Source organism: Dama dama, chromosome 30 (genome assembly GCF_033118175.1).
Source record: "Dama dama isolate Ldn47 chromosome 30, ASM3311817v1, whole genome shotgun sequence".
Lineage (NCBI taxonomy): Eukaryota > Metazoa > Chordata > Mammalia > Artiodactyla > Cervidae > Dama > Dama dama.
This window is the reverse complement of record NC_083710.1, coordinates 50,074,937-50,102,340: the sequence shown is the minus strand read 5'-3', so window position 1 is coordinate 50,102,340 and position 27,404 is coordinate 50,074,937. Positions and strand designations below refer to the sequence as shown.

Sequence of the window (27,404 nt, the reverse complement as noted above, 5' to 3'; positions counted from 1 at the left end):
ATTAAACTAGAACTCAAGTACATATGCAAATTCTACATCTCTTTTTATAACAAGCATTTTAAAAGGGTTGATTATATTTCAGGAAACTGAACAGAGATACTTCAGTGTCATTCTGTGAACAATAAAGGATCTGTTTTTCAAATTTAGGAGACTCTCTGTTTGAGATCTTGCTCAGATAAATATAAATTTATTATCTGTAAAAAATAAATATGTAAGCTACACTGACAAAAGTAAACAATAAAACTTTTAAAGATATATTCTGGTGTCTTTTCACTAATCATTTTCAATCTAATCTGGAAGTCAAAACTTCTAAAGAATTTAAACATGGCTCTAGGCTTTCAGTTGTTAGGCTCAAAAGCCCTTCACTCATTACTCAGATTGTGTTCCTGATACACAGGCAGGCATTCTTGCGACTGCTTCATTCACAAATTGTTCATGATTACCCAGAGATTCTAATTTCCATTCTCAGATCAGCTCTTTCCCCAACACAGCAAAACTAAGAATTGGACCAAAACTACAAACAGGTATCTTAAAAAATGAGCAGAGAAACAGATTTACTATTTCTTAACTTGTCCTCTATAGTCAGAATCAATTCCTCTGCCCTTTACACTCTCCTGGTGTTTCCATGGGGAGAGCTATTAAAAATTGTTTTTCTTTTCATTAGGTTTTCAATAACTCATTTAGAAAGATGACTTCTAAGATTTTTTCTGCTTAACAAAATAGTGTATTTATACTTGAGCAAAGCACAAGTTAAAAAATAACAATCACCCATAAACCCACTCACTAAAGATGACTATCAGTATTAACATTCCGGTTCATGTTAAGTGTTTTATGTCTTTACATACAAATGTTTTTCTTCTCACAAGGTAATGACTTTTGCTATGATTTTTTAGTGTAAAAAAGAAAGATGGGCATATGCATTTTGCTTCTTAAAATTAAATGTGTTTGACTTATCCATGTATACATTAGGGGCTTCCCAGGTGGCACTAGAGGTAAAGAATCCGCCTGCCAATGCAGGAGACATAAAGAGACATGGGTTTGATCCCTGGGTCAGGCAGATCTCCTGGAGAAGGAAATGACAACTCACTCCAGTATTCCTGCCTGGAGAATCCCACGGACAGAGGAGCCTGGTGGGCTATACAGTTCATGGGGTCGCAGAGAGTTGGACATGACTGAAGCGATTGAGTGAGCAAATATATACATTCAGATCTAATTTAATTATTTTAATTGTTACACAGAATTACATTAGAGAAATAAATTACAATCTATTTTCTTTTTTTTAATAATCTGTTTTCCATGCTGCTGTCAAAAAGCATTTGAATTCTTTCTAATAATGATGCAGCTAATCTCCACATACCTGTTCTCTTTTGTACATTTGTGAGACTTTATCAAGGACATTAAAGTGATTTTTCCTCCCAGTTTATATTTTTGTGATCAGACCAATTTTTAAAAATCCATTCTTTCTATTGAGCAAACCAAAGGATTCTCAGCTTGAGCCACCCTTGCTTGGTTGTTTTCCTGTTCCATTTCCAGTACATGATGATGTTTATTATATTTTTATTTCTTAGATTCTCATTATAGAAAACATATATAAATAAATAAAGATGATAAAATGAGACACCTCCTCACCCCACTCCCTGTTTTCATCACTCACCATAAAGAATTATCAACTCATGGCCTCATCTCGGTTCATTCACCCACCCTTTCATGGTCACTCTGGATTATTTTGATGACTATGCCTTTCAGTTTTCTCCTTTCATATTTTACCTATTGTTGCTATAGGTTTATAGTGGCAGAAAGTAAAAGTTGCTCAGTCGTGTCTGACTCTATGGCCCCACAGGCAGTACAGTCTATGGAATTCTCCAGCCCTGAATACTGGAGTGGGTAGCCTTTCCCTTCTCCAGGGGATCTTCCCAACCCATGGATCGAACCCAGGTCTCCCACATTGCAGGCAGATTCTTCACCAGCTGAGCCACAAGGGACGCCCTGAGAGATCATCAAGACACCAACTCAAAGTATCATCTTATCATCACAATCTACTTCATTTTGAAATGATTCTTTTAAATCTAGCTTTATTTGAGAACCCAAAGGTACAGCTGTCATGGATTTCAAGCTCTAATAATCACTACATTATGATATAATAATACATACATAGTAACGCACGCTGCATGTCAGTCATGCTGGGAGTAGGAGCACCAATGTTATATTCCCAAATCCTTTCAAATTCACTTACGGTGTTTCACAGTTTATAAAGCATTCATCCATTTAACAAACACTCACTGAGTGACTACAATGGTTCAAGAATTATTTTAGGTACAAGTAGACACAGCAGTGGACAACTAGAATAATCTCTCTATATATATGTGTATACATGCACACATATATATTTTCATAAAAATTATTCAATCTTCTAAATTTATACAGCGTAGTTTTTGTATTAGCACCAACTCACAAATGACAAAACTTCAGCTTAGAATAATTAGAGATTTCCTAAGGGCATATAGCTAAATTCAGTTCAGTTTAGTTCAGTCACTCAGTCGTGTCTGACTCTTTGCAACACCATGAATCGCAGCATGCCAGGCCTCCCTGTCCATCACAAACTCCCAGAGTCTACCCAAACCCATGTCCACTGAGTCGGTGATGCCATCCAGCCATCTCATCCTCTGTCGTCCCCTTCTCCTCCTGCCCCCAATCCCTCCCAGCATCAGGGTCTTTTTCAATGAGTCAACTCTTCGCATGAGGTGACCAAAGTATTGGAGTTTCAGCTTCAGCATCAGTCCTTCCAGTGAACACCCAGGACTGATCTCCTTTAGGATGGACTGGTTGGATCTCCTTGCAGTCCAAGGGGCTCCCAAGAGTCTTCTCCAACACCACAGTTCAAAAGCATCAATTCTTCGGCACTCAGCTTTCTTCACTGTCCAACTCTCACATCCATACATGACTACTGGAAAAACCATAGCCTTGACTAGACAGACTTTTGTTGGCAAAGTAATGTCTCTGCTTTTTAATATGCTATCTAGGTTGGTTATAACTTTTCTTCCAAGGAGTAAGCACCTTTTAATTTCATGGCTGTAATCACCATCTGCAGTGATTTTGGAACCCAGAAAAATAAAGTCTGATATTGTTTCCACACTGTTTCCCCATCTATTTCCCATCAAGTGATGGGACCAGATGCCATGATCTTAGTTTTTTGAATGTTAAGCTTTAAGCCAACTTTTTCACTCTCCTCTTTCACTTTCACCAAGAGGCTCTTCAGTTCCTCTTCACTTTCTGCCATAGGGGTGGTGTCGTCTGCATATCTGAAGTTATTGATATTTCTCCCGGCAATCTTGATTCCAGCCTGTGTTTCTTCCAGCCCAGCATTTCTCATGATGTACTCTGCATATAAGTTAAATAAGCAGGGTGACAATACACAGCCTTGACGGACTCCTTTTCCTATTTGGAACTAGTCTGTTGTTCCATGTACAGTTCTAACTGTTGCTTCCTGACCTGCATACAGGTTTCTCAAGAGTAGTGGTTCATTAGTCTATTCCAGCAAAAGGAAAATTATATGCTATAGCTATTTAGCAGCAACACAATGGGAAACATATTCTCAGAAAGTATCATTTTTTTGAAAGTGTATGTGCCTTTTGTTGAAAAGAAATAGCTGAAAAAACTTTAGATAAAATTGCAAAGTACTTACATTCACTCCATAAAATAAAAATAATCAAGTAAGAGTTCAAAAATATTTATACAGATAGGATTTCCCTGGTTTCCTATCACATTTAAAAAGGCAAAAGCAACTTCTAAATAAAATAAAAACAACTGATTTAAAAATACAATCTAAACTCACCAAGCTGCTAAAACGACATGCTTTCATACAATAAAGAATAAGGTATAGTCAAGAGAATAAGAAGACATGGCACAGACTGGGAGAAAATATTTCCCAAAGATGTATCTGATAAACAAAGGACTATTATCCAAAATATACAAAGAACTCTTAAAATTCACAGTAAGAAAACAAACAACCCAATTAAAATATAAGCCAAAGACTTTAACAGACACCTCACCAAGGTAGATATACAGATGGCGACTAAGTACATGAAAAGATGTTCCATATCACCTGTCATCAGAGAAATGCAAACTAAAGCAATGAGATATGACTACACACCTATTAGAATGTAAAATCCAGAACACTGATAACGAACACTGGCAAGGGTGTGGAGCAACAGGAACTCTAATTCATTGCTGGTGAAAATGCAAAATGGTACAGATACTTTGGGACAGACACCTGGCTGGTTTCTTACAAAATTAAACATACACTTACCATACAAGTATGCTCACACTCTTTGGTATTTACCCAGAGGAGTTGAAAATTTATGTCCATATAAAAATTGGCACATGAATTTTTATATCAGCCTTATTCCTAACTGCCAAAACTTGGAAGCAACTAAGATGTCCTTCAGCAGGTGAATGGATAAGTAAACTGTGGTTACATCTTGACAGTGGAATATTACTCATCATTCAATGGAATATTATTATTCAGTGAGTACTATTCAATAGAATACTACTCATTATTCAAATGATTTATCAAGCCATGAAGAGATATGGAGGAAACGTAAATGTATATAACTAAATCAAAGAAGCCAATCTGAAAAGGTTCCGTACGGTATGGTTCCAACTATAAGACATTTTAGAAAAGAAAAAACTATGGAAACAGAAGAAAGAGAAATAAAGTAGCATTAATAATGATGATGGTAAGAATTCAAGTGACTGATGCATGCCAAAAAAGAGAACAAGTAATGTAGACATTTTAACTACTTACCTCTTAACTTTATCATAGTTCTCTTGACGGTAGTCACCTTGCTGAATTAACTGTTTTGTGTCTGCTAATTCTAAGGCCAAACGTTGACATCTAATTTGAAGCTCAGAGTAGTTTCTGCGATCTTCCTCATAAGTCTATAGATCAAAAACAGTAACAAACCATTCAAACTAAACATACTTGAGCAAATTCCGTATTGCATTCTTTCGCTGAACTGTATCTTTGTAATTTTAAAAAATCCTCTATTTTTCTATTTAGTAATTTTTCCTTACTCAAAGACAGGTAATCTTAAACTCACTGAGTAGTCTATAAGTTCATTTGTTTAAAACTTGAACTCTGTTTTTCACAGAAAAATAGGACAACTATGCTTGGGTGAATAGCATAACACATAAAATGACTACAAATGCGAATGAAATTTTCAACATTTATTGAGTTACTACTAGATGCTAAAGACACAGAAATGACAGAAATGAATGAAACACCGCCCCTGTTCTTGAAGAGTTCACAATGACAGGCATCTATCACAAAGAGTCACATGAATATCAAACATTCACAATGAAAAATAGTTACTGAAAAGATTAACTGTGCAGTCTCAGTTGTGGTATTCAGCAAAAAAGGAGTTTTATGGTGCCTGGAACACATTTCTACATTGAGCTTCCTCGTACTCATCAAACTAGTAGAAAGGGATTGCAGAGATGTGGAAGAGGAGTGGAAGTACAAACCTTAAATACACACTTGGCCCTGTTTCCCATGAGCCTCATTTCTCACCATTTCTCACATTCACATTTCGCCTCCAACCCTAATAAAGATCTGAGGTTCTCTGAACACACTGCTTCCTCTAACCTGTTCTCACTGCCTGAAGAGCCGAATACTATCAACACTCCCTTCAGAGTACTGACCTTAGTGTATTATCAAATCAGTTTTTTCACACCAGACTGTAAACATCTTAAGGGCAGGGACTTTATCTTGTTCACCACTGGATCCCTATTACTTTATACAGGACTTGGTATACAGTAAGAATGAAATAGATACAATAAATTAATAAAGAAAAACATGAATACGGAAATGGGGAGGAGAAGCAGGACACAGGGATGGAGTTCCTACTTCTTCTGACCCTCTGAACTCAGCAGATCTTGCAAGCGATCATCAGTTCTACCCCCAGAACCTGTCACGTGAAATACATCCTGTCCCAAGTCATTCTTTTTTAAGGAGCTGACGAGCTCAGTGCGGTCACATGCAGGTCACAGACTGACTCAACTATTTCTAAGTGACTGGTCTTGGGCTAGATACTGTAGATACAAAGATGAGTAAGACAGTGTTTATGTCCCTTTTAAACTATTAGGCCTGACTGGTCCTGGGCTAGATACTGTAGATACAAAAAAGACTAAGACACTGTTCATGTCCCTTTTAAACTATTAGGCCTGACTGTGAAATGTTAGCTCCAAATTTCTATCAGATGGCTATTTGAAAAATGTAATCGTGGAAAAACGACACTGGGTGTGTTCTGCGTTGGTAATATATTATAGTATTCTGCACTGACATTCTCCATGAGAATGAAATGTTACTAAGGGGTATTTATTAGCAGATCATAGCTGAGGAAACCTTCTCATCTCTCCCAAAGAATCACCACACACGTCACTTCAGATCTGTGTCCCAGAAGATGCTGTAGTTTCCTGAAGAATGTTTTTACCTTTCTGAACATTACTAGTCATCTGTCTGGGGGAGAATGTATACTGTTCTGGTTAGGACAGAGATCTCCAGAATTCACCTGCCTAGAACTGAATTACCTGGAGCAGCACTTGGAGCAGGTTTACCTCTCAGCACTTCATTGCTCTTACCCACCTCATCGACCCCATGGAGTTGCTGTGCAGGTTATATCAAGTGATACACGCAAAGCGCTTATAAAAATGCCTAACACATAGTAAATGATCATGAACTATACATTAATATCATCACAGTGTTCTTCCTTTGCTTTGGCTACTAGAGAGATTCTAGCCAAACTGATAGCTCAACTGCACAAAGATGGAGACAGAATGCTGAAGAAGATAAACATTTAAAGGGTGGGGAAAGGACAGAGTCGAAGGAACCCAAGGGAGGATTCACAGAAGCAGAGCGTGAGCCTGGGGTGTGTGGCAGGGACATCCAAAGAAGAACTGCTTTGAGGAGGCAAGGCTGTCAGGGCTATCAGTGACGACTGGAGACAAAACCCACAAACAACACAACAGGGCTTCAGGGATGGGAACGGAAGGCAGACTGCCAGGGGCTGAAGCAGATGTATGTAAGCAAAGGACTCAGTATGACCGTTTTGGTGCTATGAATAGTATAGCTACATTCTTTCATTTAATACTTAACTCTACGACTGGGCATATTATTAATATTATACTCATTTCATTTTTGTGGTTGAAGAAAGTAGGCTTGGAGAGGATAAGAACCTGAGAGCTCACGAACAGTATGGTAAAGACTCCAACTGAAATCTGTCGAACACCAGAGCAGTAGGCAATTCTCTCTTCAGTTTAAAAGTAGAGAAAGTAGAGTAGTTAGAAAAGAAAATTGCAGGAGATGCAAGAGATATGGGTTCGATCCCTGGGTCGGGATAAATGAAAGGTTCCAAAAATGGGATAAGCTTGAGAATGTTTAAAATGGATACAAAAGAATGGAAAAAGAGGTACTGATACTGGAGAAGATAGGCATGGTGAAGGTTGGGGTAAAGCCCCGGAGAGGGCTCCATTTTCTCTAGTCTTAGCCCAGCAGGCATGCTCATCAAGGCAGGCTTTGCTCCAGCTGACAAAAGAGTACTAAAAACTTGCATTTGGATGTCTTTAGGTAGCTCCTATCAGTTCCCAGCAAGCCACAGAACCACTTCTTACCCTACTGCTTCACAGATTTTATATTATCTCTTGGTTTCTGGAGGCATATGATTTTCTACTCTTTAAAAGTAAGCCTCTTGCCACCACAAACAGTAAGAACAAACAAAAGAGAAACAGTACAAATGTAAATAGGTTTGTTCTAAGAAACTGTGGCAGTTCTCATCTGAAGATTTCTATTTTCTCTGTGGCATGAAACACCATTCAGCTGAGAAAGAGAGAGAAGGAAAGCTGAAAGCTGGAAATATGAAGTGTTGAATGACTAAAATAACTGCTGTGAGAAAGGGGAAAACTAGAAAAAAAAATTGAATTACAGCACAATCGTGTGGGCCCATTCGAAGTCGGTAACTATAAACTTACAGCTGCCTCTGTGATTTTCTTCAGTAGCGCTCAGGTAGAAAAATCAGGAGTTGAGATTCTGTCAGGCAGTTTCAATAAAAAGACAGGGAGGAAGCAGGGAACACTGACAAGAGAAAGAACACTGACAAGAGGAAGAAAACTTCAAGGCTAAGGCTAAAGATAGTCACAGCTATGATTTTTCCAGTAGTCACATACAGATGTGAGAGTTGGACCATAAAGAAGGCTGAGCACCGAAGAATTGATGCTTTTGAATTGCAGTGTTGGAGAAGACTTTTTTTTTTTTTTTTTTTTATTATTATTTTTTTTTTTTCCCAGTGGGTTTTGTCATACATTGATATGAATCAGCCTTGGATTTACATGTATTCCCAATCCCGATCCCCCCTCCCACCTCCCTCTCCACCCGATTCCTCTGGGTCTTCCCAGTGCACCAGGCCCGAGCACTTGTCTCGTGCATCCCACCTGGGCTGGTGATCTGTTTCACCATAGATAGTATACATGCTGTTCTTTTCAAATATCCCACCCTCACATTCTCCCACAAAGTTCAAAAGTCTGTTCTGTGTTTCTGTGTCTCTTTTTCTGTTCTGCATATAGGGTTATCGTTATCACCTTTCTAAATTCCATATACATGTGTCAGTATGCTGTAATGTTCTTTATCTTTCTGGCTTACTTCACTCTGTATAAGGGGCTCCAGCTTCATCCATCTCATTAGGACTGGTTCAAATGAATTCTTTTTAATGGCTGAGTAATATTCCATGGTGTATATGTACCACAGCTTCCTTATCCATTCATCTGCTGATGGGCATCTAGGTTGCTTCCATGTCCTGGCTATTATAAACAGTGCTGCGATGAACATTGGGGTGCACGTGTCTCTTTCAGATCTGGTTTCCTCAGTGTGTATGCCCAGAAGTGGGATTGCTGGGTCATATGGCAGTTCTATTTCCAGTTTTTTAAGAAATCTCCACACTGTTTTCCATAGCGGCTGTACTAGTTTGCATTCCCACCAACAGTGTAAGAGGGTTCCCTTTTCTCCACACCCTCTCCAGCATTTATTATGACTTTTGAGAGTCCCTTTAAGAGTCCTTTGGACTGCAAGGAGATTAAATCAGTCAATCCTAAAGGAAATCAGTCCTGAATATTCATTGGAAGAACCGATGCTGAAGCTTCAACACTTTGGCCACCTGATGTGAAGAGCTGACTCACTGGAAAAGACCCTAATGCTGGGAAAGATAGAAGGCAGGAGGAGAAGGGGATGACAGAGGATGAGATGGTTGGATGGCATCATCAACACAATGGACACGAGTTTGAGCAAGTTCCGGGAGATGGTGAAGGGCAGGGAAGCCTGGCATGCTGCAGTCCATGGGGTCGCAAAGAGTTGGACACGACTGAGCAACTGAACAACAAAAAAATTGGAAGAGAAGGAGCAAACCAGGATATTAAATTGACTGAATTCAAAGAAGTAAAAAACTTAATTTTTTCAAATGTAAAAAAGAAAACTTAAAATTTCCAATCAACAATTCTTTCTAACAGAAAATGTCTAAATAAAAAGTACACAGGTTTGGTTAACAGCAAGTCTCAGTGTCCTGTTTCAATAAAGAAAAAAAAAAAAACTGCACAGGGATATCAAGGACAATCCAGGTCACTGAGAAGATTTCACTGTTTGCAGGTTTCCTCCATATCTAGAATGGAACTGATTTTGATTGCTGGGTTTAATGTCATTTTTTCCATCTCCTAAATTATTCATGATAGGAAATAATACAAGGCTACCTCTAGCCTGAAAAAAGTAATTGTGGCTGCATGTTTCTTGTTTTGTCTATAACCCTCGGTTTTCTTCACACCCACTCTGAAGTTCCCTGAAGTCCTGTCGGATCTCTGGTTATACCCAGGAACCTCACATAGTAGTTACACTGGAAATGCTTGCAGAGTCAACTAATGTTGATATATAAAGGGACTATACAGCACTAGCATTTAAGACAACAAGCTCAAGATGTAGAAAAAGTGACTTTAACAATTAAGGATTAATGATCATCTGCAAAAAAAAAAAAAAGAAAAACCCTCAGTTGAAACAATGATATCAATGCAATGTATACGAACCCATATTTTCTCAAAGATTTTGAGAAAAGCTGCATGAAAGGAGCTTCCATTTCTTAGTCTGGATGGTGGTTAAACATATATACTCTGTGTAAAAAAGTCAGTCACAATTTCTTTATTAAAGAAAAATTTTAAAAAGCTTTAAAAGAGTAAAGCAAGAGGCTTCAACCAAGAAAACCATAACTGGGGAGAAGTTCTGCAGGGATGCTGGTGTTAGGAATGGACAGGGAGACATTCACGTGAGAGTCACAGCACAAGGGAAGAGGGCATGATGGAAGAAACATTTAGTTTTTCATTCTACGTGTTCCTCTGCTGTTCCATATAAAAACAAAAAAAATTATGTTACACAGTGTTTTGGCAAAGTTATCAACTTTTTATATTTATATTTATATTTAAAATGAGGTCTCTCCTCCACCCAGACTCTTTATTTCCAAACAACAGCAGCTGAGCAGGACACAATTACAGAATTTCAGAGATGAAAGAAACACTGGAGATAATCTGTTACTATCTTCTTATTTCCAAGATAAGAACACTAAGGCCTGGAGGGGTTAAGTGTTTTTGTCCTGGATTCCAGATTGAGTAGAGATAGGGCTAGAATTCAGGTTCCTGAATTCATAAATAGTTCATTCCTTTCTTAACTTCAAGTTCCTGATTTTTACAGATTCTATCCATGGAACCTATAAAACCATTGACTGGATGTTAATATTATCTACTGCCCAAATCCAGGCTGTTAAAAAAAAAACAACTTTAACTGCAAATTTTACAGGTTAAAATATGGCACATGCATAATTTATGTTAATTTTAGACTCCCTTCCTTTAAAATAATTACTACAATTATTTCTTAAAACATATTATAAAAATCATGACAAATATCATGGGATATTTCAAAAGAACAGCATGTATACTATCTATGGTGAAACAGATCACCAGCCCAGGTGGGATGCATGAGACAAGTGCTCGGACCTGGTGCACTGGGAAGACCCAGAGGAATCGGGTGGAGAGGGAGGTGGGAAGGGGGATCGGGATGGGGAATACGTGTAAATCTATGGCTGATTCATATCAATGTATGACAAAAAAAAAAATAATAATAATAATAAAAAAAATAAATAAAAAAAATAAAAAAAGAGAAAAAAAAATCATGACAAGATAACATTGAATAAATGTTTTCCACAAAAATAAAAATGTATTCAAAGATTCAATTAAATAGGCATATTTTAAACAATTAGCAGCTGCATAAACCCAAAGGCAATTACTTTAGATACAATTTCTAAGCATCATTTAAATCTTTTGTCTCTCACACCACAGGAACTGAGAAAAGAATGGCAACCTACAAGTCAAAATAAATCTTTAATAAATGAAGTGATCTCTTGCCTGGGGAGAGAGAGAGTGGCTAAGAGAAGCAGAAATGGAATATAGCTATTCTGAGAACATGAGAATTCACTCCTCAGAACTCTTACAAGTTTCACATTGCCTATAACCTACTCCCAGCAAGTAAATATTGAAAAGAAGAAGAAACCTAATTAATCTTTGATTGTTAAAGACTGTTCCTTTAAGAAACAACCATCTGTTTGCTGCCAGAGACTACTACTTGTTGTTAAGATCCTCAAGAAATACAATCTTTTTCAAAAAAATTTAGACTTCTTCTTTAAAGTCTTAGGAAAAAAAAAAAAAAAAGACAAAACTGAAGTATTAAAAGTAAGTTAAAAAAAAACATGAAAATTTCGATATATTACATGATAGTTTTCAATATCTTTTCAACAAATGTAAGCTCAAACAAAAGTTTAAGCTTTTCTAAAGGGAAAAATTTGGGCTTCCAAGGGGGTTCACTGGTAAAGAATCTGCCTGCCAATGCAGGAAACCCAAGATATATGGGTTTGACACCTGAGTCGGGAAGATACTCTGTAGTAGGAAATGGCAAACCACTCCAGTATTCTTGCCTAGAAAATTCCATAAAGAGAGGAGCCTGGCAGGCTACAGACCATGGAGTCACTAAGAATTATTTATATAAATTTTTTTGTGCACATTTAAACTGTTGAAGTATTTAAAATAACTATGATAATTTACCAGTAAAGCAAAGGTGACTTTCTTTTGCCATTAATAAGTCACCTGTTGTTGAACCATACATCCTTACTTGCTCAGACATGACTGAGCGATTGATATATATTGTTGAACTATCATACATACTAGTTAAAGAGAAGGAAATTTCATATTTTTGATCTCTTTCTTCCTTCTCTTTGACATACCATCTGCATCCTCAGGTAACTCATATTAAATAACATGCATGTTTCCCTCTTCTTCTCTATATTCATATACTCATGAAAACAACACAAATGGGAAGATAGGTACCTTGGGTAAATCCTAAAAGAACCGATATTCTCTAATTCTTTCTTGTCAATGACTGCAGAAAATTCCAGTGTACACTGTACATTGTTTATGTAACCATTTTCTTGTTGTTTTATTGACTAGAATTTATTGTTTCCTGTCCTTCCTTTCCCCTTCCAGCACCTGCTGTAGCAAACCTCCCTGTGCACACAGTCTTACATGTTAGTATTTCACTCCATGGGACAAGGTTTGAGCACCACTGGGATTGTTGTGCTGAGGAATGCTTTTCATTTCAACTGCTGTTGTCAAGATATCTTTCCAAGAGACTACAGCAGTTCACTTTTCCACCAGCAATGTTTGTATCTTTTCTCTTATACCTACATAGATATTAGACCTTTTCCATTTTTGCCAACCTGAGTTCTCACTGTTATTTTAATTGTATAATATTTCCCAAAATGCTAGTTAGTTTGAGCACCTGGACATTTGGATCTGCACTTTTTGTGAAATGTCTATTTACAATTTTTCTCCATTTTTCCATTGGGCTGTCTTTTTCGTGTTAATTTCTAAGAGCTTTAAACAGTGCTGATACTAACTCTGGATCACCTACATTACAATTTTTGTACCAAATGTGTCTTTTAAATATTAAACTTTGCCTGTGGCTTCCTTTTTGTTTTTTTCTTTTAAAGCTTTTTGTTTCTCTGTCTTGGCTAAGACTATTCCAATCTCTAGAACAACAGTGTCCAATAGAACTTTCTACAATGATGACAATGTTCTACATCTGTACCATTCAATAGGCTAGTCATTAACCACCTGTGGCTAGTAAAACTGAGAACATGAATTTCAGTTAAATAGCACCTGGTGGCCGTGACCACTACGTTGGACAACTCAATCCAACACTTAGCTACTCATAGTTCAATCCATGAAGGGGCACAGGCTGGGAGGCATCCTAACAATGAATAGTCTCAGGCCCCGACCCAGAACTACCCTGTCAGTTTTCATTTTAACAGGATCCCCAGGTGACTTGTATTTACATTAGAGTTTGAGAAGTACTGCTAATAGTCATATAAATTAGGAATTTTCAAGACTTTTCTGTGCTCTGGACCCCACTGGCAATCTGGTGAGCCTTCCGAACCCCTTCAGAGACTAGTTTCTAAAATCAAAAATTAAAATAATGCAGAATTACAAAGGAAACAAATTATAGCTGACCCTTGAATAACTAACAGGTTTGAACTATGCAGGTCCACTTACATGACGAAATTTTTCAATAATAAATACTACAGTACTACACGATCTGTGGTTGGTTGAATCCACAAACCCAGAATTGCTGGTACAGAGGGCTAACTAGAAGGTCTATGCAGATTTTCACCCCATGTCATTCAAGTATTAATTGCATACTGCAGTATTAATTGCATGCTGCAGTAAAACTACTGAAATATTTTTTAAAGTTATACATGTTCTTTTAAAAAATTGAGTCTTTTATTGTCTTTTTAAACACAGATGTATTTTTTGGCCGTGCTGGGTCTTTGTTGCTGTACTCAGGCTTTCCTAGCTGCAGTGAGCGGGAGGTAATGTTCACCGTGGTGTACGGGCTTCTCTTGTTGCAGAGCACCAGGGCTTCAGTTGTTGGAGTTCACAACCTCTAGAGCGTGGGGTCAGCCGTCGTACCTCCCAGGCTGAGCCGCTCTGTGGCACTTAGGATCTTCTAGACCACTAATCAGACCAGAGTCCCTTGCATTGCAAGGCAGATTCTTAACCACTGGATCACTGGGGAAGCCCGACCTACGACGTTTTTTTCATTACTGCATTACAGATAAGATCTAGTGAGGAGGCTAACAACTACACTAGGGTTGGAATAGTGATGAGCCTAATCTCTAAAGATATTTGTGGTAACTAAACTGTGATAGGAAAATACCTCAATTCGAATGCTGACAGAGCTCTAGGCAGTGACAAACCTACTGTGGCATTTATATTTATAACTGAAGCTCTAAATTTCACTGAGAAGTGAAAGTAATGTTTCTCCCATTCCACCTAAAGGGACGTGGACCCTGATTTAAGAATTGGCATGATTGTTGAAGTAATGGCTTAGGTTTCCTTCTAAAAATTTTAATCCAACTAGAATTAATATGTGTATGGTATACAACGTGACAATCAACTTTTTTTTTAACAGGTGAGTATCATCCACTTGTGCTAGGACCCTTATACTAAAAAAACATTCTTTCTCAACTGAATTGAACTATAGCTATTGTGGTAAATCAGTTCAGTTCACTCACTCAGTTGTGTCTGACTCTTTGCGACCCCATGGACTGCAGCACGCTAGGCCTCCCGGTCCATCACCAACTCCTGGAGCTTACTCAAATTCATGTTCATCGAGTTGGTGATGCCATTCAACCATCTCATCTTCTGCCGTCCCCTTCTCCTTCTAACTTCAATCTTTCCCAGCATCAGGGTCTTTTCCAATGAGTCAGTTCTTCGCATCAGGTGTCCAAAGTATTGGAGTTTCAGCTTCAGCATCACTCCTTCCAATGAATATTTAGGACTGATTTCCTTTAGGAGGGAATGGTTGGATCTCCTTGCAGTCCAACGGGCTCTCAAGAGTCTTCTTCAACACTACAGTTCAAAAGCATCAATTCTTCGGCACTCAGCTTTTTTTACAGTACAACTCTCACATCCATACATGACTATTGGAAAAACCATAGCTTCGACTAGACAGACGTTTGTTGGCAAATATTGTAGTAACTAATTAGATCTATCTCTATATTTTGTTCTACTGATATTTGTTTATATGTCAATATTACATTTAACTTTGAAGTATAAAGTGGGATCTTGGTAGTAACAGAATCTCAACGCCCCCTTCCTTACACATGTTTTCCATCACATTTTTCTTGGCAATTCCAGAACACTTACTTTTTCATATAAGCTAAAATCACTTATCCAAGCCCAATCCTTGGACAGAATTATCTGTCTTCCACCAAAAAAATCAATCACAGAAAATCAGAAAATTCTTGGGATATAGAATAACTGAAGTTAATTAATGCATTAATATGGAAAAAAAATGCTACTTTTATGACTTTTTCTCCTAAGACATGGTGCTTCCAGGTTCAACAATACAGCTTAATAGTCCTCTTCATATAAGCCTACTATCTGCATCATGAGTTAATTATTTTCCCCCAAGTCCATCTCTACCAGTTATTTCTCTAAACCTAAAGAAATGCTATTGATCATTTATACATTTCTGCATTAACTTTTGGTGGTTTCTAGTAGAAAAATATTTTAACGTCCTTCCTAAATTTTACATGGATAGTTTTTCCTTCTTAGTGCATCTGCTAGGGCCCTCCAAGACCACGTTAGATAATAATAAGCAACACAAGTCTGTGTCTAGTTACTGATTTTTACAGAAAAAGTTCTATTGTTTTGCCATTTAGGATAAAGTATTTTGCTAACATTTTTTTTAAAGTAAATACTTAGTCTCTTTATTAGGAATGTTCACTGAATTTTATCATCTCTTCTCATTTAGTGATACAATTAAATGGTTATTCATCTTTAACTTGCTAATGCAATGGTTTATCCTTTCTGTCCTAAAATATATTGTATCAGACACAAAGCACTATTTTTTTGATAAAATGCTAGAATTTATTTTTGAACATTTAGCAACTTTAGTAGTAAGTAAAAGTGGCTGATGGATTTGTTTTGTACCATCTTTCTCAAGAGTTTTCCATCTTTTTCAGTACTAGTTTGGTATAGTTTAATTATGTGCCTCCCGGCTGACAGAGTGGTAAAGAATCTGTCTGCCAGTGCAGGAGATGTGGGTTAGATCCCTGGGTAGGGAAGATCCCCTAGAGAAGGAAATGGCAGCCCACTCCGGTACTCTTGCCTGAGAAATCCTATGGACAGAGGAGCCTGGCAGGCTTTAGTCCATGGGGTTGCAAACAGTCAAGACACAACTTAGCGACTAAACAACAACTGTTTAATCAACTGGAATCAGCTATCCTTATAGAAATCAACTGACCCTATCAGGGCAATATATTTGTGATCTGGAGTATGTGCTCTAAGTCACTTCAGTCGTGTCCATCTCTTCATGATCCTATAGACTGTAGCCTGCCAGGCTTCTCTGTCCATAGGATTCTCAGGCAAGAATACTGGAGTGGGTTGCCAAGCCCTTCTCCAGGGGTTTTTCCTGACCCAGGGATTGAACCTGCATCTTTTATTTCTCCTACATGGCAGGCAGGTTCTTTACTGCCAGTCTCACCTGGGAAGAACCTGGTAACTTCATCAATAATATACCTTTATTACTGTTTCCCTTGGACAGCAAGGAGATCAAAGCAGTCAATCCTAAAGGAAATCAACCCTGAATATTCATTGGAAGGACAGATGCTGAAGCTGAAGCTCCAATTTTGGCTACCTGATGTGAAGAGCCGACTCATTGGAAAAGTCCCTGATGCTGGGAAAGACTGAGGGCAGGAGGAGAAGTGGGCAACAGAGGATGAGATGGTTGGATGGCATCAGTGACTCAATGGACATGAGTTTGAGCAAACTCAGGGAGATGGTGAAGGAAGGGGAAGCCTGACGTGCTGCATTCCAAGGGGTTGCAAAGAGTCAGACACGACTAGTGATGAAGAATTCACTGTGTAATACCTCTGTGGTAATTCTATTCAAGTTCTCCACTTCTACTTATTGTGGTAATCTACGTTTTGTTGGGACATTTCTTTCAGTTTTTAAGACTGTCACCACAGAGCTACACGCAATATTAATTAATGTCCAATAATTCCAAATTCCTTATTTTTATTGTTCTCTTTTTTTTAAAATGGACTACTATATGCTTTTATTTATCATCCTTCTCTTTAATTATAAAGGTAATTTAAGGCTACAAATTTTCCTCTGGCACAGCTTTAAATGTGTCCACAAGATTTTGATGTAAAATATTCTTGTTTTCACTGCTTTCTTATTTTTACTTACTCTATGACATAAAAAGTGTTTCTCTAGTTTATTACTTTTGACCTAAAAAAAATGTTTCTTAATTTCCAAATTTATTTCCAGTCCCCTTTAAATGACCACTACTAAGTTAAAATAAAAATAGGAACTATTAAATCTGTCCTTAAAATTTATTCTTTTACTATGTGGCCAAGTATATACATGATAGTTTTGTAAACTTTTCATTGAATTTAATTAATTAATTAATTTACTGGCCGCCCTGTGTAGCTTATGGGATCTTAGATCCCCTAGGAGGAATTAAACCCTAAGCACCGGACAGCCAGGGAATTCCCTTTATTGACATTAAAAAATATATATATATATCCCCTGGCCAAGGAATTTTAAACTCTACTATAACAACTAAATCAGAATTATTGATTGTCTCATTTCTTCTAGCCCTGACTCATTTTTATGTCTATAAGATATATTCAATTCAGAAGGAAGTACATTATAAACTTTCCTATCATTATTATACTTTTATTAATTTCTCCTTGTCTTTCTAAAACCCTTTTCTTTAATTATGTTTCTTGATTGTTGTTGTTTAGTTGCTAAGTCTGTCTGACTCCTTGCAACCCCATGAACGGCAGTACTCCAGGCTTTCCTGTCCTTCACTATCCCACAGGATTTGCTCAAGCTCATGTCCATTGAGTCAATGATGCCTACCAACCATCTCATCCTCTGATACGTAGAAGTTTATGGCTAAAGTATTGGATCTTCAGCATCAGCATTAGTCCTTCCAATGAATATTCAGGGCTGGTTTCCTTCAGGATTGACTGGTTTGATCTGCTAGCTGTCCAAGGGACTCTCAAGAGTCTTCTCCAGCAACACAGTTCAAAAGCATCAATTCTTTGGTGCTAACCTTCTTTATGGTCCAGCTCTCACATCCATACACGACTACTGGAAAAACTACAGCTTTGACTATACAGACCTCTGTCGGCAAAGGGATGTCTCTGCTCTTTAATATCTTGTCTAGGTTTGCCATAGCTTTCCTTCCAAGAAGCAAGTGTCTTTTAATTTCATGGCTGCAGTCACTGTCCACAGTGATTTTGCAGCCCAAGAAAATAAAATCTGTCACTGCTTCCACTTTTTCCCCCTTCTATTTGCCATGAAGTGAGGGAACTAGATGCCATGATCTTAGTTTTTTGAATGCTGAGTTTTAAGCCAGCTTTTTCACTCTCCTCTTTCAACCCTCATCAAGAGGCTCTTTAGGTTCTCTTTACTTTCTGCCATTAAGTGGTATTATCTGCATGTTTGAAGTTATTGATATTTCTCCCAGCAATCTTGATTCCAGTTTGTGAGTCATCCAGCCTGGCATTTCTCATGACATATCCTGTATATAAGTTAAACAAGCAGAGTGACAATATTCAGGCTTATCGTACTCCCTTCCCAATTTTGAACCAGTCCATTGTTCCATATTCCATTCTAAGTGCTGCTTCTTGACCTACATACAGGTTTCTTAGAAGATAGGTAAGGTGGTCTGGTATTCCCATCTCTTTAAGAATTTTTCACAGTTTGTTGTGATCTACACAGTTAAAGGCTTTAACGTAGTCAATGAAGCAGAACTAGATGTAACTCTTCTAAAATCTGTTTCCTCTCAGAGCTAGGTACAAAACAATCAGATGAAGGAGGCTTTTCTCTGATGACATTCTATTTTAAATTGCCTTCATTAAAAGCAATAGCTTGAAATAGCTATTCATAAATAGCTTTTCCATGAACTTTTCCCCTCTCATGAACTTTTGAGTCATTTATATTACTTGTAAAAAAATAAAACAGGTTTATAAGCAAGCAACAACTTTTAGATGCACAGGTAAGAGATGAGCTTTAGAAAATCCAAAGTAGTAATACTACAGCAAATTAGATTCTGGGGTGTTATAAATACATTAAAAATATTAATTATGTTGAAAGTTAATGGAAGTAATAATACATAAAAATTTTAAATGTAATTAAGAATATAAGTGTTTCTGTAACTCAATAAGTAAACAACAACAACAGAGACTTGTGTTCACAGTCCATGAACTTGCCACCATAAAATCGTAGGCTGTTTATTAAAATTGAGATTCTCAGCTTCATCTCAAACCAAAATCAGAACTTATCAAAGCATCTAGGAAACTAAGTTTTAAGCAGCGCTTATTCAACTTAAATGTAATATAGAGAGGGAAAACTACTACTGTTTACTAATGAATTTGTCAGATACTCTAAAATAATTATAACTGATGAGTATCATCATAGCATGTATCTAAGAAAGGAATTTTAAATTCATCACTGGGCAGAATAAAAAAGAAACTTCAGAAAACAAATAGTTAAAACAATCCCTGAAATGAAAAAAAAACCTGAATAACAAGTATGTATCATTAATGAAATACTTTATTTTCATTCAAATAAAGACAGGATTATTCATGTATGAATACTTAAAATGAGCCTCAAGGTAATCTTGCAGTTTTCTCAACAAATGTAACTATGTTTCCTAAACAAGGAAGTTCTCTTGAACAAAACACTTTTGCTTCCTAGTTACCAAAGTTCTCATAAGAGAAAAATATTTCATCATTTGCTTATGAAACTTTGGGCTTCCCTGGTGGTTCAGTTGTAAAGAATCTGCCTGCAAATGCAGGAGATGTGCGTTCGATCCCTGGTCTGGGAAGATCCCTGGAGGAGGAAATGGCAACCCACTCCAGTATTCTTGCCTGGGAAATCCCATGGACGGAGGAGCCTGGAGAGCTGTGGTCCATGGGATAGCTAGAGATTCAGACACAACTTTGGGACTAAATAACAACATGAAACTTAATGTCATGCACACAGACTCATTAATGCCCTGTTAGTATTAACATTTATTTCTTCTGAAATGAAAGAAGCATGCTGAAAATAACTACAATAGCATAACAGCTGCAAATAGCTTAACTACATGAACTGGACCAGAATTCTGACCTGTTATAAAGAGATTTCATAAATAGAAAATAAAAGTACAGCACTTAAGAAAACACTAAGTACTATACACAAGTTCACGTACCTAACAGCTCAAAATATGCTATAATTAGACTATGTTACTGACACAGACTCTAAACTTGAAGTAAAAGATGAGCCTTATTTTCCAGTGTATCTACAATGGATATTACTTCCAAGTAACTAAAGATGTAGAAAAAAATTACTGAAAGAAAATTCAAGGAATCTACTAAAATTGGTGACTTCTTTTTTAAAGGTCAAAAAATCACCTTCTATTAGCTTCTAAATCAGTTTTTCACCTCATATCTGCCATTAAGTAGCAGAATATATGAATAAAAGCGTAACTAACTGTGTACTTGCGAAGCTTTAACATCTCTGAATGTATCTGTTACGTATAATTATGATATCAGGGCTAATAACTGAGACACCTTTGATCTGGCATATTATGCCAGAAAAGTTTGTTTCTTAAAAGTCTATCTCCCAGTTATAGATCAGCTGAATTTTATTAGGAAGACACAGTATTTGATTGGTTTAAGGACACAGATTTGAAATAAGAAATATAAAGGAAAATAAGGTAACACTGTGAAGCTCTGGCAATGACAGTGTTTTTGAGTAGCCCAAAACTGATCACAGAAATCAACGGATATATGCTGCCACCATGTGGTAAAGAAAACTAAGACCATTTTGGAAAAGACAAACTTAATCCCACAGTCTTAGTAAAGCGGAAAGTTTGTTTCCCTAACTCCCAGTTACAAAACTCAGAGACATAACTAACAAATATCTTAGTTTCTCTTGGTACACATGGGACTGTCATGATCCTGTCTTTTTTGAGGCATTTATATTTGTCGACTGTTGCCTCCTCTTTTAAGTTTCTATTAATTTACTACTTGTTTTATGTTCTATTTTTTAAAGGTCAAAAAATCACATTCTACTACATTTCTAAATCAGTTTTTCACCTCATATCGGTGGGTTTTTCCAGCATGTCATGTATGGATGTGAGAGTTTCTTTATAGAAAGCTGAGTACCAAGAACTGATGCTTTTGAACTGCAGTGTTGGAGAAGCCTCTTGAGAGTCCCTTGGACTGCAAAGGAGATCCAACCAGTGAATCTTAAGAGGAGATCAGTCCTGAATATTCACTGGAAGGACTGATGCTGAAGCTGAAACTCCAATATTTGGCCACCTGATGTGAAGAACTCACTCACTGGAAAAGACCCTGATGCTGGGAAAGAGTGAAGGCAGGAGGAGAAAGGGACAACAGAGGATGAGATGGTTGGATGGCATCACCAACTCAACAGACATGAGCTTGAGTAAGCTCTGGGAGTTGGTGCTGGACAGGGAAGTCTGGCGTGCTGCAGTCCATGGGGTCACAAAGAGTCAGACACGACTGAGTGACTGAACTGAACTGTTGTATGAAATAACACTACCTTCTTGTATTTGTCCTGAGTTTATCCTCTTGCAAGTCAATCCTCACCTAATGGAGATCCAACCCATCCATCCTAAAGGAGACCAGTCCTGGGTGTTCATTGGAAGGACTGATGTTGACGCTGAAACTCCAGTACTTTGGCCACCTCATGCAAAGAGTTGACTCATTGGAAAAGACCCTGATGCTGGGAGGGATTGGGGGCAGGAGGAGAAGGGGACGACAGTGGATGAGATGGCTAGATGGCATCACCGACTTGATGGACATGAGTTTGAGTAAACTCCAGGAGTTTGTGATGGACAGGGAAGCCTCGCGTGCTGCGATTCATGGGGTCAAAAAGAGTTGGACACAACTGAGCGACTGAACTGAACTGAACTGAATGTGACTTCATGATTTTGTGATTTCTATGAACTTCAATCACATTTTCCCCAGCTGTTGGGGTTCATTTGATCCATCTTAATCTCTTATGTCCTCAGATAGTAAACTCGGTTGCCCAATTACCAGATTTTAGTTTCTAAACTCTGAACTTTATAGCTATATAAGGAATTCAGTAATTATTAATAAATAAGATGTGCAAACAACCAAAGTCACAATGTCCAAAACTGTACATTTTGTTCAAGGTCTAGTGATGTATTTTATTTTACTTTTAATATTTTCTCTAATAATGCCTATGAGAAACCTAGACAGCATATTAAAAAGCAAAGACATCACTTTGTCAAGAAAAGTCTGTATAGTCAAAGCTATGGTTTTCCAGTAGTCATGTACAGGTGTAAGAGTTGGACCATAAAGAAGGCTAAGTGCCGAAGAATTGATGCTTTCGAATTGTGGTGCTTGAGAGTCCTTTGGACTGCAAGGAAATCAAAACTAGCAATCTGAAAGGAGATCAACCCTGAATATTCATTGGAAGGACTGATACTGAAGATGAAGCTCTAGTATTTCGACCACCTGATGCAAAGAGCTGTCTCACTGGAAAAGACCTGATGCTGGGAAAGATTGCAAAAGGAGAAGAGGGCGGCAGATGATAAGATGGCTAGACAGCATCACAGACTCAATGGACGTGAATGTGAGCAAACTCCGGGGGACAGTGAAGGACAGGGAAGCCTGGTGTGCTGCAGCCCATGAGGTCACAAAGAGCTGGACACTACTTAGCGACGGAACAACAACAAATAATGAATGCCTCATGAGTCATCACCCATGTCAGTACAAAGTTAAAAATGTTGAGAGAAGGACTCTCTAACAAAGCCAAGGTTCTTTTTAGAGAAAACAGTGGATTTCAAAGCCAAATATTTCACATGCACAGAATGTATTTTCTTTTTCTTCACTTGTGTTTCAGACAAGATTGTAAGATGGTTCCATTTCTGGTGATGAATCTGTAAGTTCCCATCTGACCAACCCTACTGGCAATACAATCTCATATTCTAGCAAAATATAAAACAACTACCTGAACACACAAGAAAGTGACCCAATCAGGCAGATTCTGGAGGGATATAATCTACAAGAGGAAGAATGGAATAGCACTGGGTGAATTTCCTGGTGTCTCCTTTAAAAAAAAAAAAAGAAGCCTTTTAGCTGGAAGGCAGACCTACCATGTGCCAAGTTAGATGACAAATGTATAAGAGAAAATCCTTCACCTTTCTAGCTTGAAGGACCAGAAAACAGAGTATGGACAACTCAGATGCTCTAAAGTGAGGAAGGAATTCTAGAGACAGAGAAGGGGAACTCTATTCTGTGGATAATCTCTGCCAAATATCTGGTTGACCTCTGAACAACATATATGTAGGACAGGCCCAAGCAGTCCTACTTAGGCCAAAAAAAAAAAAAAAAACTCAACTGAAATTTCAGGAGCTGCCCAAGAGACAGAGTATACAACTTGAGTATAAATCCATTAAATTCCTGCTACAACAAAAACATCAGTAACTGTCAAAATGCAGTCTATACAACACAGCAGTGGTACTGTTAAGATCTACATTTACTCTATGATTTAAATAAACAATTTAAAAAGTTACTTGACCTGTGAAGAAACAGGAAAATGTGACCCATTCTTAAAAGAAAAGACAACAAAAACCAACTCTGAGGTGACCCAGATTTTGGAATTGGCATGGAAAGATTTTCAACTAGAGGTTTTAACTATTCTCAGTGGTATAAAGGAAAATATGCTCATAATGAAAAAACAAATACCAGAGCAATAAAAACAATAATTAACAACAGAAATCTAGAAGTAAAAAATATCACTCTTAAATTTTACCTAAGAAAAAACAAAAATGTATGTCCACACAAAGCCAATGTTCAAAAGTCTGGAGCAGCTTCACTTATAATGTGTTCAAAGTGGAAATAACTCAAAAACCCATCAAGGGAGAATGAATACATCCATACAATTAAATATTCCCCAACAATATAAAGGAACTACTGATACATTAAAAAAAAATCTGGCAATTTCTCATAAAATAAATATTACTGGTGGATGGACAGATTAAGGTAAGTATAAATTATCAGGCAGAAATTAGGTGTTCCCTGTAAAATTTTTTCTAGTTATCTATAGCTTGAAAACTTTCATAATAAAACAGAAAAAAATTACACTCTCTAGGGCTGCTAAACAATTTTGAATGTGCTAATTTTGGGATCATAAGCTATGAGATGTATAAAAGAAAACACATGTTTACTTATCTTCTGAGATGGTCCTCCAATTTGCCTTACTGGTAACAGTATTCTACCCCTCAAAAACTTTGCTGTCTGTAAATTTGAGAGCTTACTTTGAGCTTCCTTTCTAATATAATGTTTACTGTTTGTTTCCCTGCACACCTTTTAAAATATAATTTTCACAAGGCCGGAGATCTTTGCTTTATTCACTGAGGTACCCCTACATACCTATAACAATGCTTGGCACATAACAGATGTACAGTGAATATTTATTGACTGAATTTTATTATCATAATAATGACCATGTAAGTGAGGGAGGTGTTACATATTCTCATCCGTATTTTTATCATGGGGACTGAAGGGAGGAGTAAAGAAGACTCAGTTCTTTATCCAAGATCATCAAACCATCATCAAATTGCAGAGCTGAAACTTAAACTAGTATCTATGAACTCCCCAAATATCAAAGCAGTAAATAATTTAACAAACTACCTCAAAAAATAAACCTCCACAAAACAGTGCCAAACAAAATTTCTTGTAACATTAAATATTAACATTTATTCACTATACCCTTATTCAAAAAAAAGGTCCTTGCTGGTTTAACTTTTCATTTAAAAATATTCAGTCTAGGGACTTCCTTGGTGGTCCAGTGGTTAAGGCTCTGCACTTATACTGCAGAGGGCACAGGTTCGATTCCCAGTCAGGGAACTAAATCTCACTAAGATCCCACATGGCGTAGCCAAAAAATAAAAATACAAAATACAAACAAAATAAAAATATTCATTCTATGTTTTCTTTGTGTTGGGTTAGTATATCTGTAATAGGCCCTTGACAGAGCAGAAAATCTAACTTTAAGGGTGGTTTCAATACAAAAGTAATTCCATTATGTTTAAACCATATTCTCTGAGTTTCTAAGACCTTTTATTATAGAGATAAGGCATTATTAAACTGTTTTTTCCTGAACATGATTCAATTTTCCCTTTATAGTATGAAATTCAGGAAGAGTTTTAAGACATAGGATTATATTTTTAGCTGAAAGGTGGTAAAACTTTAAGAAGCAAACTCGTAGATGGAAAGGTTCTGTGATGGTTAATTTTTTATGTCAACTTGGTTAGACCATGGTACCCAAATATTTTGTCAAACATTATTTTAGATGTTTCTGTGAAGGCATTTTTTAAGCTGAGATTAACATTTAAACTAGTAGACTTTGAGGATGGCAGTTTACCTCCCATAATGTGGGGGGCCTCATCCAACCAGTTAAGGCTTTAGTAAAACTGAGACTGAATAAGAAGGAATTTTGTCAGCAGATAGTCTTTGGACTCAAACTTCAATCTTCTCTTGACTTTCCAGGCTGCCAGCTTACGCTGGTAAGATTTGGGACTCGCCAAGCCTCTACAGGAGTTTCCCAGGTGGCGCTAGTGGTAAAGAGCCCACCAGCCAACGCAGGAGATGTAAAAGACGTAGGTTCGATCCCTGGGTCTAGGAGATCCCCTGGAGGAGGGTGTGGCAACCCACTCCAGTATCCTTGCCTGGAGAATCCCATGGACAGAGGAGCCTGGTGGGCTGCAGTCCATAGGGGTGCAAAGAGTCGGACAGGACTGAAGTGATTTAGCATACATGCACGTAAGTTTGCACATAGTTTGCTACAACTATGTGAGCAAATTTCTTAAAATATATCTCTATCCATAAATATTTATATGTCCTATTGGTTTTGTTTTTTCTGGAGAACCCAAAGATGTTCACAAATAAAACTGTTTCTGTGTTTAAGAATTATTAGTGCACTGAAAACACTCAGGGACCCTGTGAATGAAACCAGTGTTAATTATCCATGCTTTCATGTCAGTAAAACACTAAAGGTGTTAGTAAAGTTGAAACAAACTAAAATCTGGGATATAATTACTGACCCTTGAGAGGAGAGAGACTTGCTTTACCACACAGTAAAAATATGATAATTTTAGAGATTCAAGACTTTTTTTTGGGGGGGGGGGGCGGTCAAAGAATCTTTCATTCAGGAGAAATCACTTGTAGAATCCCCAAATGTCAAAAGTGAATTTAAAAAAGAGGTGATTTGATAGAAACGAGGATAGAAAGCTCTTCCAGACTCCCTCTAAAATACAAGAAGTCCCTGATGGATGCTGAGGTACCATAACGTGCTGCAGAACCAAGTCTGAAAATCCGTCTGCCTTGTCCCGGACAGACCCTGTGCCACCGCCGCCACCACCCCGGCCATTTAACAGGGACGACAGAAAGTAAAGGACTTGCCCAAGGCTGCAAAATCAGTCAGAAGACAAACGGAGGCCTTCTGACTTTGTCCTTTATTATTGTGACTCTAGATGCAATTTTTTAAAATTAAGAGCTATCTTTCCAAACAAATGTGCACAACAACGTGGCAGGTTAGCAGCAGAAATAAAACACCCACAACAGACCCCTGAGGGCTCTCTGGAATCGCTCCTGGTGACTTCAGGGCTCCTACCAGAAGGAAGCTGAGCCTTCATTTGCCTGCAATAGAGGCTCTACACTAACAACAGAAGTAGATTCCATCCAGCACTAATAGTGCGGCAAATCAGAGCATCAGAATATAAATTAAACTGCAATAATTTATTTCTGGAAAGTAGATCTTTCGTAAAAGTTGCCCTTGAAGTAGGACACAAAACAGCTATTTATATGCAAGTTTACTAAAAATCACATTTTCACTTTGAAACAGAAGTGTGGGCACGTCAATGAAATGAATGGAAAAATAAGATTATTTTCTCCATTTGACAGAGCAGGAAACACTAAATGACTTGTTCAAGGTCACACAAAAAATGAGTGTCGAGATCTCATCGAAGGTATAACTCCACCTTACTAGAATTTGAACTCTGGAAGGGCAGACACTTGCATTCACCACTGTCAGCACCCGGCCTCACAGGGATGGATGCTAGTATCAGTGCACGTGCTCTGAACAGATATTAGGGGAAGTAACTGTATTTGATGAAGACACTAAATGACTAATAAATGGACCAGGCTCCC

The 27,404-nt window shown here is 37.6% G+C and overlaps 1 protein-coding gene across 3 annotated transcripts in view; it reads right to left on the bottom strand.

Moving 5' to 3' along the window:
* PIBF1 (progesterone immunomodulatory binding factor 1) overlaps positions 1 to 27,404 on the bottom strand; it is a 222,750-nt gene that overhangs the window by 173,800 nt on the left and 21,546 nt on the right. For all 3 annotated transcript variants that reach the window (XR_009691357.1, XM_061133609.1, XM_061133610.1), the window contains one exon: positions 4,805 to 4,938. Coding sequence is in view for 2 of the 3 variants with exons in the window: in XM_061133609.1 (XP_060989592.1) it covers positions 4,805 to 4,938 (134 nt within the window). In the remaining variant the exon portion in view is untranslated. The remainder of the gene's footprint in view (positions 1 to 4,804; positions 4,939 to 27,404) is intronic.